Source organism: Podarcis vaucheri (assembly GCF_965113315.1).
Source record: "Podarcis vaucheri genome assembly, chromosome: Z".
In the NCBI taxonomy this organism is placed as follows: Eukaryota; Metazoa; Chordata; class Lepidosauria; order Squamata; family Lacertidae; genus Podarcis; species Podarcis vaucheri.
The window spans coordinates 45,167,995-45,182,011 of NC_138758.1; the positions used below are offsets into that span (position 1 = coordinate 45,167,995).

Below are 14,017 nucleotides of genomic sequence, written 5' to 3' on the forward strand. Positions count from 1 at the left end.
CCAAGTGACAGCTTTAAAATTAACTTGCCAAAACTTCCCATCAATATTATGACAATTCCTCCCTCATCGGTTCAGTGACCCAACATGAAGCATGACAACATTAACATAACTTTGCTGAAACAAAAGCCTGCCATTCTGGAATTGAAGAGTCAGGGTTACTATATAAAGACACCCCCCCTCCCTGGAAGAAGGGGGGGGAGGTGAACTGAATTTTCGTGAATTTCGACTCACATGCTTAAATTGTTTGTGTTTAATCAGCACAGGGGTGGAATTTTGTCAAATAAAAAAGCAAACAACATGAAAAGGAAATTGGAAAATGAGTTGTTTTGTCCAGTGTTGTTTTCATATTAAATACATTTCAGAGAGAGCTGTGGAAAAGCTGCTTCATCCCCCCCACACACACACACAACCACCAAGAAAGGAGATTTTGACTAAGCTTTAGGAAGAACGTCCTGACAGTAAGAGCTGTTTGACAGCGGAACATAAAGCCTCCTAATGTGGTGGACTCTCTACTGAAGGTTTTTTAAACAGAGGTAGGACTCCATATGTTGTTGGACTACAACTCCCATCATCCCCATGCATGGGCTAATTCCAGCAGGGGCTGATGAGGGCTGAGGTCCAACAACATATGGAGCTCCCCCCCCCCCCAGACCTAGAGGTTATGATGAAGGAGTATATAAATTCTATCATTATCATTATAGTGTACAGTGGTACCTCGGGTTAAGAACTTAATTCGTTCTGGAGGTCCGTTCTTAACCTGAAACTGTTCTTAACCTGAGCTACCACTTTAGCTAATGGGGTCTCCCACTGCCGGAGCCTGATTTCTGTTCTCATCCTGAAGCAAACTTCTTAACCTGAAGCAATATTTCTGGGTTAGCGGAGTCTGTAACCTGAAGCGTCTGTAACCTGAAGCATCTGTAACCCGAGGTACCACTGTAGAGAATACTGAGTTAGATGGACCAATGGTCTGACTTGGTGTGAATCAACTACCCAGCAGTATTCCTAGGTACTACCTGATAAAGGTGCTCAGGGTAGATTCCTGCAGTATTGACTGTTGCTTCCCTGCCATGCCATCTTGCACAGTGGGTTGTGATTATTCTATTTATTATGGAAACTGAAGCTACTAAGGCACAGGAAGCAGGCTGACTCATCCATGTAGCTAAAGGGATCCAAGGAGCTGTAAATCCCTTTAAAAGATGCAGCCCCCCTGTTCCACTTTGTTGAAAAAGGCTTTTAATCCCCGGCATTAGGGCAGCTTCCTGCTATGTTTCACTTGCATCAAATTAAGGGCTGTTCAAACAGCTGGTGTCCTTAATGCTCAGAGAGGTTCTTGAATATCTTAACTGGGATCTTTGGCACAAACAAGATAAAAAAACAAAAACAAAAAACCTAAAAAGCTAAGCACTCCCAATCACAGGGAGATACGTAAACAGCTTATGTATCCTGCACAGAGTGCTTTATAACCCATATGCCATTTATTTTAAATGTAGTCTTGGGTGGAAGGCTGCATTTATTTCTCTTCTTCCATTGGGAAACTGAGGGAAGAGAAAACAAGAATTGAGTAACAAAGCTCAAACAAATAGCAGGGGAAGAAAGAAGTCTCCAGAGTTGGGGCTTTAACTGCAGATAAAATATAACTCAGTGGAGAGTGTCCATCTTTCCACACAGAGTGTATGTAGAGGGGAAAGCCCTCCTTCGGAGGAGGACACACAGAAGTATGGGGGTTCCCTTGCTGAAGTTGTAGAACTGGAGTAGAAAACCGATGAACTCAGCTACATTGACAAAGAAAAAAGCGCTTTATATATGCTGTATGGGACGCAGGTGGCGCTGTGGGTTAAACCACAGAGCCTAGGACTTGCCGATCAGAAGGTCAGCAGTTTGAATCCCCGCGACGGGGTGAGCCCCCGTTGCTCGGTCCCTGCTCCTGCCAACCTAGAAGTTTGAAAGCACGCTCAAAAATGCAAGTAGATAAATAGGTACCGCTCCAGCGGGAAGGTAAACAGTGTTTTCGTGCACTGCTCTGGTTCGCCAAAAGCAGCTTAGTCATGCTGGCCACATGACCCGGAAAAACTGTTTGCGGACAAACGTCAGCTCCCTCGGCCAGTAAAGTGAGAGGAGCGCCACAACCCCAGAGTGGGTCATGACTGGACCTAATGGTCAGGGGTCCCTTTACCTTTACCTTTATGTGCTGTATATGCATTATAACACTGTGACACCAAGATGGTGCTGTGGAGTTCCATTTTTGCCAACTCAATTTCTTATACAGTAGTACCTCGGGTTAAGAACTTAATTCGTTCAGGAGGTCCGTTCTTAACCTGAAACTGTACTTAACCTGAGGTACCACTTTAGCTAATGAGGTCTCCCGCTGCCGCCATGCCACCACTGCACAATTTCTGTTCTCATCCTGAGGCAAGGTTCTTAACCCGAGGTACTACTTTTGGGTTAGCGGAGTCTGTAACCTGAAGCATCTGTAACCTGAAGCGTCTGTAAGCCGAGGTACCACTGTACAAAGTTTACAATGTGTTTAACTGAAACACTTCTTTGATGTGTCTGGATCCAGCCCGTGACTCTTCAAGTTGTTGCTGAAGTAGAAGTTCCATCACCTCTGACCACCGGCCATGCTGGCTGGAGCTGATTTCAGAGGCTGTGTTGCCAAAGATAGGCAAAATAATTTTTCCAGGGATTTCCTTGTTCTGTTTACCAACATGTTATTTTTTTGGCTAATGGAGGGAAGTCCACAGCTTACTCCTCTGGACTGGGGGGAAATGTGGCATCAGAAATACTAAATATGGTGTCCATTTGCAAAGCAAAATAGTATTAAGAGCTGTTTCTTGGTTTACTGGTATCCATGGCAGATACACATGAAATCTGTCAGAACGTTACAATTTCTGCCCCAGGACCCATCAGCAAAAATGTAATGTCAAAAATGGTCTGGACCACAGGTCTATATCAATGAGCTGTGAACCTGCGGTGAGCTGCTACAAAATATTTTATAGACATGGAAAATCAACATTTAAACTCACACAGCTGCGAAACTCACTGGGTAGCCTTGGACAGGTGACTAGCTCTCAGGCTAACCCCCTTCGCAAGGTTATTGGAAAGCTCTTCTAAGTTGCCAGAAAGAAAGGCACTGGATTTCTAAGAATGTCAGCTTGCATTTCAGATTTCTAAACATTGTGGTTACAGGAAAGCCGAACAAGAATAGGTTGCATTAAATAATTCCTTCCTTTATTACTGTAATGGGTATGAGTTACTCGTGCGTAAACTAGTGCCTTTCTTGATTAATTTGACTTGTTAAAACTTTCTGACTGTACAGCCTCTTCTCATGGTGGCTGCCTCAGTCACTGGCAGAATCCGTCAGTGGGCGTTTCTTGAACCTCTTCCAACATAAAAGTTGTTTGACACCCAGCCTCCTCCTCCTCTCTCTGCGCGGGAGTCTTCTGCGCAGGGAAGGCGTGGGTAGCGGAGGACCTAGGCTCTCCTCACTGATGTCCAGTGAAGAGTCCTGGAGCCCTCTCTCCAATTCCCCGTCTGCCCCCCTTTATCCCTGGTGTTGCGCTGATTGGCTTCCCCCTCTACTGAGCTGTTTCTCCCCCTGCTGCTGGGTCCTTTGCCAGCATCATCTGGGAGCCTTCCCTTCGCCTCTCACTCCGATGTCAGTTCCCTGACAATTACCTACCCCCATCCTTTCTCTCCTGAGCTGCCCCTTTCTTCTGGAACTCCCTGCCACTGCTTTGTGACACTTGTGTTGGCAGAAAATCTGAACCCACAGCTGAAGCACACACAATAAAACTTTATGAAAGAATGCAACCATTTTAAAGCAATGAGGGAAGAACACAAAACTTCAACACAACAATTTAAGCACCATAATGCACCAGTCGCTGCAGAATAGTAGGAGGTGGAAGATTGGGTTAAATTATGGAAAACTGACTTAAAATTTACAGATTGTTCCCTATTGAGGGAGAATTACATGAAGATGATGTACAGATGGTACACAACACCAGTGCAGTTAGGGAAAATGTACAAAATTAGTTCAAATATATGTTGGAAGTGTAAGGAAAAGGAGGGAACATTTTATCATATGTGGTGGGATTGTAAAGTAATTAAAAAAATTTGGGAAATGATATACAATGAATTGAAGAAAATGTTCCATTTAACATTTGTTAAAAAAACCTGAGGCTTTTTTGTTGGGGATTGTGGGGAAAGACCTGCCAAAAAAGTTGAAAAACATTTTCATGTATGCAACAACGGCCACGAGAGTTCTGGTAGCACAATGATGGAAAACTGAAGAAACCCCAACTAAAGAATCATGGCAAGAAAAATTGATGGACTATGCAGAACTGGCAAAATTGACATATAGGTTACGGGACAAGGATAACTGTGACTTTAAGGATGAATGGGAACCTTTTACAAAGTATTTGAAGATGCAACAAAGCGAACTGGACTCCTTGGCAGGTTTTGAATAAACATCCACAATTTTTTTTTTAACTGATAATAATTAGTTAAACAGTTTGAAGATCTACACAATTCTGTAACATGCAGAAAATAGCGTTATTGGAGAAACCAAAGACTGGAACTGAGGGAAGTCGGGGGGTGGGGTGGGGTTATGTGTGGGAGAGGGGAGGGAGGAAAAATGGGGGGAAATAAGGATATGTTTTTGGAAAATATGTTTTGTTATAACATTGAATAAATAATTTTTTTAAAAAAGAATAGTAGGAGGTGAGGCGGTAACATGGGATGAAAGCATTCAAAATGCTAGGTAAAGGGTTAATGCTCACAAGGGCTATGGAACTCTGTGCTGTCCTACATCTGAGGCAGTTATGTCCATTGGCACAGCAGTGGCAGTTATTAAGAGTCTTTTGTGTGAGAGCAGCAGGTATTTTCTGTTGTGCTGCTGTCTGCCTCAGAGATAGTCAGTCTGCAACAGTATTTGTCTCAGAGACAAGCCTATGTAAGATGTATCAGCAATGTAAATAACACCTGTCTTGTATATTCAATCTAACAAGTGCAAGTACACTGAGTAAAAGTTATATGTGGACAAGATGGTTGGACAATGTTCTTGAAACTACCAACATGAATTTGACGAAACTGCGGGAGGCAGTGGAAAACAGAGTGCCAGGCATGCTCTGGTCCATGGGGTCATGGAGAGTAGGACAAGACTAACTACTAAACAACAACAACAACAACAAAATCTAAACTTTAAATGGAGAATGTCTTGCATAGTTTTTATAGGAGGGAAAGGGGAACTAATTAAAGGGTCAAACAACTCGGGATCTCTCCTGCATAACTCTGTAAATGGGAACTAAAGTACCGTAATTCCCACAGGTAGCACCGCTCACCTCATGCTGGTAGAACCAATCCAGTGCTTCGGCTGGTGTGCTTGTACCATGCCAAACTCACCATCACTTTCCCCCTTCACCTTTTCGTCCTGGTAAGCAGCAGTGAGCAGTAACACAACCAGCTCATTGTCAGGTCAAAAGCACCGCCCCATCCTACCATCCTCTGATGAGTAGATTGAATGTACAGCTAACTATGGAACTCAAGCTACACAGATGTGTATATAGTAGACCTGCAACTTATGCAGGTGTTTAAATTCCTGGGATCGTGCCTAAAGCCAAAACTGCATATAGTCAAAACACATTGGGTTCAGTGGTGGGTGGGATTGCCAAAGTTATCTTTCCCAGACGCCCACCACTTTCTGCTATCTATCTATATCTATTATCTATCTATCTATCTATCTATCTATCTATCTATCTATCTATCTATCATCTATCTATCTATCTATCTATCTAATCTATCATCTATCTATCTATCATCTATCTATCTATCTATCTATCTATCATCTATCTATCTATCTATCTATCTATCATCATCTATCTATATCATCTATCTATCATCTCAAGTGTGTAAAGCTGAATGCACACAGGTTAAATGTGCATAGTTCTGGGGCTTACTGTACAAGCTCAATCAAACAATTCACATATTGTGAACTCCAACAATCTGCATCTTTCCTTCCTTAGAATTGTCTGAGCAGTTTTGAGTCTTTGATCTCGAATTTTCAAAACAACTTCCCTCAATTTTTTTTGGTCCGGTTTAGCTTGAGAACCTGCAGGTACCCATTTATTATAGTTAAAATTATTACTATGGAGTGATATAGTTACTCTAAAGAGCCATGATATTGATTTTTTAAATTATTATTATTGTTATCATCATCATCATCATCATCATCATCATCATCAACAACAACAACACATCTGTCTGCAAATCTGTCCTTTTTCATGGACTACATTCTCTCCCACCCTGACACACACATATTAATTCACATTCTTCATATTAATTATATTCCACCAGTATTCCATGACTGGTTTTCTTTTTCTGTCTTACAGATTTAACATTGAAGGGATTTCTCCCTAATTATCCTCTGTGGGATTCAGAAATCCAGGCAGCGCCCCTGGCAGCCTCACAAGAACAAGACATTGCATATTATGACACGAATAGCCTTAAGATTTGCATCATCATCAACCTTTCTCAAGTGAGGAGGACGGTGGGGTATGGGTTGCTGAATCAGCATTGGACTTGGAGGGAATCTAAAAGCGCCATCTGTTGTTGATGCAGCAGGCTCTTATCGCCTGTGATTCCTGCTTAGCAGTTAGATCCCAGAATGAAACTGAGTACTTTCAACCATAAAGAAAAGGGAGTAATAACAACAGGAAAGTTTTTAATGTTGGATATTTTGTTGAGTTTTTAATATTTTGTTGTGAGCTGCCCGGAATGGCTGCAGCAACCCAGTTAGATGGGCAGCATATTATTATTATTATTATTATTATTATTATTATTATTATTATTATTAAACTCTCATTTGCTTAATGGATAGGGTTTAGATTAGATGCCTGAGGCCTCACTTCCTATTTTAATGACTCTACAAAAGGAAGCACCTGGCTTTTAGACTGAGGTGACTGGGCTTTTCCCTACAATAAAATCAGCTGCCCTAAACCCAGTTTGAATTTAAAAGAACAGAGGGAAAGTGGAACGAAAGCCAGATCATTCTTTAGGTGCAAGATGGGGGGGCTCAGTGCATGCCATTCAATCAACATCCTCTTTTTAAAATCAGATGTGAACTTTAAACTTCAAAAAAGAAAAAGAAAACATTACATGTATGTATCCTTCCTCAAAGGAACTTAGAAAGGTATAAAAGAGCTTTGCAGTCTTCCATCCCCTAGGTCAATTTATTTGGTCTAAGCTTAGACATGAGAACTCTGCACTGCTGTACTCATACTAGGAGTTATAGCATATGATATCAGGAGCAGAATCTGGAATCTGAGCACAAACATGAGAGTGTATGAAAGTATTCAGCCAAAAAATGGATAAATATAACACAATTTAGTTGTTGTAATTGTGGGGGAGGTTCTGAGGAACTGTATGTATACACCTGTCACCCCCTTCTTCAATAGATAAAGGTGGGGATTCCAGAGGGGCAGTGCTCAGAACCAGCCCCAGAAGCACCCAAACCACTAAAAGAATTTCCATAAGAAGAGTCCATGAAGCCAGTACACTCTGGTTCATGGACATCATGTTTGGCTTCTTCTGACTCACTGGATTCTGTATCAGAAACTGCAGAGCAAAGGGAATCCAGGGTACTTTGCAGAATCTGGGAGATTTTGACTTTTTGACACACACACACACAAACACTCCTGTCCAGATGCATATGCGTCTGTCCTGCCAACCTAGCGGTTCGAAAGCACGTCAAAGTACAAGTAGATAAATAGGTACCGCTCCGGCGGGAAGGTAAACGGCATTTCCGTGCGCTGCTCTGGTTTTGCCAGAAGCAGCTTAGTCATGCTGGCTGCATGACCCGGAAAAACTGTCTGCGGACAAACATCGGCTCCCTCGGCCAGTAAAGCGAGATGAGCGCTGCAACCCCAGAGTCGTTCACGACTGGACTTACGTAACTGTCAAGGGTCCTTTACCATTTTTATATACCCAGCACATTGCACATTGTAGCAAAAGCTGGTTGAGGGCGAACAAGGCCTACCTGAAGGTCATCTGGAAGACCTGCCCTTGGTTGACATGCTGGGTCCTGTTGTTATAGCCATGCAACATCTCTCCAAAGAGGGTATCATTGAACTTCACATCTGGCTTAAGGCACTTGGGGCCCTCACAGATGTCTGACAGCATAAGACATGATTTGCCATCTGGTGCCAGCCTGTATTCCTCAACACAGCTGAGAACCAAACACAAAAAGATACATCAGATATGCACAAACAGCAAACAACAAAAGTCAGTTCCAGATAAAATCTATCACATTGTTTCTTTTTTTGGGGGGTGGGGGTGGCAGGAATAGGTGAAATGGTCCAGCACAATGGTGCAGCATAAATATTAAATCTGATGCACCAAAGTGAGGCACCGAAATAAGGAACAGCACAAGGGACCCTGTGTGTGAAAGAGATTAAAAAAGAGAGGAAAGTATATACCAAAGGCTTGGCTAAAATCAGGACCAGCTTGAAGATTGTGGGGAGAGTTTGTCAGCAAAATGCACTTTAGTGGGTCCCTCTTATTTTGGTTCACTTATTTAGAAGTGAAATGGCAGTGACAATGCTCAGAGAGGTGGGAGCGGCCATTTTAATTTTCCCTGGGACAACACTAGGGCAATTTGGAGTTGAGTAGAGCACCATGGGAGGATGTGGAGAATGTAAAGCTGCCGCCCTGACAGGCATCAGTGATGGCCCCTGTCAGCATGCTGGAGCTGTAGCAGCTTCCTGAGGGTGCAATAGGCTTACATGAAGTCTGCTTTAACAATATGGACCAGGCAGATATTTTACAGCTGCGTAGGGAAAGTCATATGAAAATCCCTGAGTAAGTTAAGCGCACCACATAGCATGTTACAGAATGGGCAGAAAAACCTCACATGTAGAAGTGGGCTTAGCCAGAGAAAACCAAACTAAACATCACAGGAATAAAAACCATTCACTGAATACCAGTAACAAAGACAGTAAGAGTTGCTGTAGCAAAGAGACTGAACTATGAATCATGAAGTTCCTGGTTTGAATCTTGTTTCTGCCATGAAATCCCAAGGTGGCCTTAGGCAAGCCACACTTCATAGCCTCAGTTGCCCCATCTTTAATATGAGAAATTATACAGTATTGATTTATTTTAGAGGGCTGTTCTAAGTACTACAACTAGACAATGCATCTGAAGTACTTTGGACAGTGTTTAATGGGTTAACACCGGTGTTAAATACTTCTACTATGAAGAAAACGACAATCCGCACAAATTTTACATTATTATGTTTTGGGGAAAATAAACAAAATTGATATTAGATATGTGCCTATAAATATTTCTTGGACAAACGTCACGTGAATTCCCAGCTATGATTTAAGGCTTTCCTCATGTGTTCCTAAGAATAATTTCAAAAGCCCTTTTGCAGAAGAAACAATTCCTCTGAAGGGGATGGGGACTGACCTCAGTGCTGTTGAAGAAATGTCAACTTGCAGAAACTGCTGCTGGGATTGCTAAGAGTACACCTGTCCTTCATATACCACCATGTGGTGGGGTGGGGGGGTTGATCACAGAGCAGATCTTCATGCAAATGAGCTATCTAGTCTCGGTTCAGCAACATGGGGGGAAACTAGCACCCCCAATGCTCTTTGTGGGGTGCTCCTTGTGAGGTGGTAAGAACTGCATTTGGAAAACCCTGCTCTGGAGCCTAACTAAACCCTCTGGTGTTATGTGCTTATTTCACAATGTGTTCCTTAACAGAAAAGCAGCAAGCAGCCAGTCAGCCTTCAGGTATTATTGAACTCCAGCTCCCATCAGCCCCAGCCAGCATGGCAATGATCAGGGGTGATGGGAGCTGTAGCCCAGCAATATCTGAAGGGCAAATAGTTTGCCACACTTGTTATAGCACAACCCTCACCAAAGCGATAGCGGGGAGGAAAGGCTTAGCCCAATCTGCCTCATCCCTTAAATCAATCATTTCTCCTTATATTTTGGCATTCTCTTCTCTAACCCCACTTCCAAATTATGTCTCAACTGAAGAAATATTTGCCAGCTGTTAATTGATTCAAACTGCATTCTTCTTTTCATAAGGGGACACAAGTTCTAGAGCGGTGGAATGTTGAAAGTGTGCCGATTCTTCTGCTCCCATGCCAATCCACACGGAATCAGAACAGTCTACAATCTTTTCATTGCTGGATTTGAAAGCAAAATCTTGATGGGCTGGCTGCATCACTGGAGCTATCAGCCTTCCCACAGGATGCACATTCCTCTTTACTTTTCTGTGCCGAGAAATAAAGCAATAGACACATGCACGAAAAAAGCTAGTTGATGAACTCAAAGCCCCAGGGAGCCATGAAGGGCTGGGACACAGCAAAATCTCGGCTGCCTGAGCACCTGGATGTGTCAGGAATTGACAGATGTTCCTTGGAGTTACATTTCGGAATGTGCTTCTCCACAGCACAAATCCACACCTAACATTCCTTTGAAGGTCAAAGTGGTATTGAGGCAGTAACAGCTGCTGCCACAAGCCAAAGAAACAAAATCTGTGGGGAATTTGGCACTGGAGGGAAAGAGGGATGCAGTGATCACCCCATGTCCCTCTGCTCTGGGGAATGTGGCCAGCTGAAATCCACCAACCCAAAGCTGAGAGAAACTCCCTCCTCTGGATGCTCCTTGCATCCTTTATCTCAGAGGCAAGGCAAGGTGTCCAAGTCCAAAGCCCACAGCAAAGCTAGGGGACAAGCTACATCTTTAAACACAAACCAACTCTGACAGCTGTGCTGACCCCTCTTCCACCAACATGACTTCACAGCAACAATGCATAAAAGGGCTGGGGTGTGCAAAAGTGACAGGCTCCAGATGGAACAAGGCAGCATGACACTGAGAATTTGTGGGTGGTGATAGCGGCCATGTTAACAGTCACTTCCAGACCTCCCTTTGAAGTGACATATCCAAAGTTCATCAGACAACAGCAGTAGCAGCTTCCAGAAGTGGTGCATTTTCCCATAAGGTGTCCATCTACCAACTACCTTACTTTGTCTGCTGAATGCACAGTGTTTTGAGTTGGCTTGAGCTTCCATATTACATTTGCTTAGCCAGGCAGGAATGTTCAAAAAGCAAGCATACAGAAGGCTTTGAGACTGCCATCCGTTGAACCCACCAACACCTCTTGCCCATGGGACTCACCCGCAGAACATGTGGATGGTGCTGGACATGGGTTCTGATGGGAGAGGGAGGGTCTGCTGAAGACACAGTTGCTCACAGCCACCATTGAAGCCATCTGAGCAGTCAATTCCCTTGGAGTAGTCGTAGCAACCAGTGCCATCCTTCATAGGCCTCAAATCCTCAGGGCACTGCATTGAGAAGGGAAGGATACAGTTAAGGAAGAGGGGAGCATTACTCTCTCCAAGTTGGACACCTTAATACCACTGAGATGCCTACTATTGTAGGAAAGGTGTATAACACAAGGTGTTTGTATTACGCCTTCAGAAGGCAAGGGAAGTTAGGTCCCCAAATGATGCTATCACTTCCAGGAACAGCAATACTTTACAGCTGGTGCTTAGGTCTGTGTGAAGCATCGTCCATCAATAGCACTCATGCTTTAAAAGCCTGCACAAACTAGAAGAACAACAGCCACTTGTGCAAGAGGGCTGATAGTACCAGGAGATGTACTCTGAAGGGAAGAGGTTAAGATTAAAAAGTGTTGTCAATGGGTAACTCACCTGTGCATTAGAACCCAATATGAGTTCTAACGTAATGCTTACAGATTGTCATTATTCCACAGCAGAATTCAATCACATACCGGCAAATTCAGGTTGTACAGTTACACCTTGTACAACAAGCTCACTTCCCCCAAAAGAGCTAACATTTTTGCAGCAAGGACAGTGATGAGAAAATGCACTGCAAAGCGTGAGATAACACTATCTTCATGCAACATTGTCCAACCACCTCAGAAAGAAATCAGGTTAAAATGCTCACTAAAATGCCAACACTATCTAACCTCCCTGCAAACAAATCAGGGTGAATGCTCAATAAACAGATTGTCTGGAATGGATTCTAAGTAACAGAAATGAGTTTGAACACCTCTTCTCTCCTATATTTATTTTCTACCTGAGTTTCTACTATTAATTGCACACACCTATTTAAGAAAGACTTCCTGTCGGGGGTCAATGTGAAAGTCATATTGAAAGGAGAAGATGCAACTCAGCAGTGACTGCTCTCATGGAGGATGGAAAAATGCTGAGAACAATAGAAATGGGCTATACCTGGGTTAGTATCCCTTAGGATGGGGATTGAGAACCTGTGGTCCTCCCAGTGTTGCTGAATTCCCAACTCCCATCACCATCCCTGATTATTGGCCAGGCTGACTGAGGCTGATGTGAGTTGGAATCCAACAGCATCTGAAGGACCACTTGTTTCCCATCCTTGCTCCAAGGGCTCAGCTAGATTGCTAAAGAAAAAGCTATTTACAGTGGTACCTCGGGTTAAGTACTTAATTCGTTAGGGAGGTCGGTTCTTAACCTGAAACTGTTCTTAACTTGAAGCACCACTTTAGCTAATGGGGCCTCTAGCTGCCACCGCGCCGCCAGAGCACAATTTCTGTTCTCTTCCTGAAGCAAAGTTCTTAACCCGAGGTACTATTTCTGGGTTAGTGGAGTCTGTAACCTGAAGCATATGTAACCCAAGGTACCACTGTATATGTGTTGTATATGCGATAAATGGACGCGGGTGGCTCTGTGGGTTAAGCCACAGAGCCTAGGACTTGCCGATCAAAAGGTCAGCCGTTCAAATCCCTGCAACGGGGTGAGCTCCTGTTGCTCGGTCCCTGCTCCTGCCAACCTAGCAGTTTGAAAGCACGTCAAAGTGCAAGTAGATAAATAGGTACCACTCCAGTGGGAAGGTAAACGGCGTTTCCGTGTGCTGCTCTGGTTCGCCAGAAGCGGCTTAGTCATGCTGGCCACATGACCTGGAAGCTGTATGCCAGCTCCCTTGGCCAATAAAGCGAGATGAGCATCGCAACCCCAGAATCGGTCACAACTGGACCTAATGGGCAGAGGTCCCTTTACCTTTACCTTTACCTTTATGCGAGTAACACTTTGCCAGCAGATGGAGCTATGGAGTCCAGTTTTCCCTACTGGATTTCACTGTTTAAATTTACAATACGTTTAACAGTTCAGGAATGGCCAAACGTGGCCCTCCAGCTGCTTTGGGACTACAATTCACATCATCCCTGACTACTGGTCCTGTTAGCTAGAGATGATGGGAGTTGTAGTACCAAAACAGCTGGAGGGCCAAGTTTGGCCATGCCTGGTTTAACTGAAAGCTTCTTGGATTTGTCTAGATCTAGCCTATGAGGCATCCTCCTCTCTCAGGCAGAGAGAGGCATTCTTCCATCTCTTGCAACAGGATCTGGAGGGCCACACATCCCCCATTCCTGCTCTAGAGTATTTCTGTTGAAAATAGCAAGGAGTCGGCAAGTGTGTGTGCCCGCACACACATGTACACATGCACGCACACACACACACACGCACACACACACACACATTAATTCAGCTGGGTACCTGGTCTCTCGTCTATTATTAGAGGTTCTAAACTACTATCCTCGTGCTGAAAATGTGACCCACATTTTAAATTTCTGTTTTGCAGCAAGCTCTGCCTGTCCCAAATAATTAAAGCAGACAACTACCCAGCAACATCAATCCATAGACATCCTTATTAAGCAACGCTTCTATTCCACTTGAATTTTCTATCAACTGAGAGAGAAATAATAATAAGTTAAAAGCAGAAAGCTGACCAGTTATCTGGAGAGAAAGAGAAAGATAATAAATGTAGCCTAATAGCAGTTCCAAATTAAGGATGCATTACAGAATTCCTGAAGATGGGGTAAACAACAGCCAGTCCAGAGATGCATGATGGTTGGCTATAAACTGCCTGTCAAGTTAAGGAAAAGTCATAAAACTGCTACATTTTCTGTGTTGCTTTTTTCAAGGAAGAAAATAAAGGAAAACAAATTGGGAAGGGA

The 14,017-nt window shown here is 43.5% G+C and overlaps 1 protein-coding gene and 2 long non-coding RNA genes across 5 annotated transcripts in view; 2 read left to right on the plus strand and 1 right to left on the minus strand.

Moving 5' to 3' along the window:
• ASTN2 (astrotactin 2) overlaps positions 1-14,017 on the minus strand; it is a 672,988-nt gene that overhangs the window by 232,211 nt on the left and 426,760 nt on the right. For 2 of the 3 annotated variants that reach the window (XM_082208795.1, XM_082208796.1), the window contains exons 12-13: positions 11,182-11,348; positions 8,033-8,221 (exon numbers count right to left, since the gene is read on the minus strand). In XM_082208795.1, coding sequence (XP_082064921.1) covers positions 8,033-8,221; positions 11,182-11,348 — 356 coding nt within the window. Of the gene's footprint in view, positions 1-5,339; positions 5,363-8,032; positions 8,222-11,181; positions 11,349-14,017 lie in introns of those variants that run through there. The other variant, XM_082208797.1, reaches the window with a different exon arrangement.
• The window catches only part of LOC309524411, a 409,164-nt gene that overhangs the window by 91,383 nt on the left and 303,764 nt on the right, over positions 1-14,017 (plus strand). The gene's annotated exons all lie outside the window — the stretch shown is intronic.
• Positions 4,763-7,205, plus strand: LOC309524421. The gene is made up of 2 exons (XR_014215907.1): positions 4,763-4,951; positions 6,387-7,205. It is a non-coding gene; the product is annotated as an uncharacterized lncRNA (long non-coding RNA).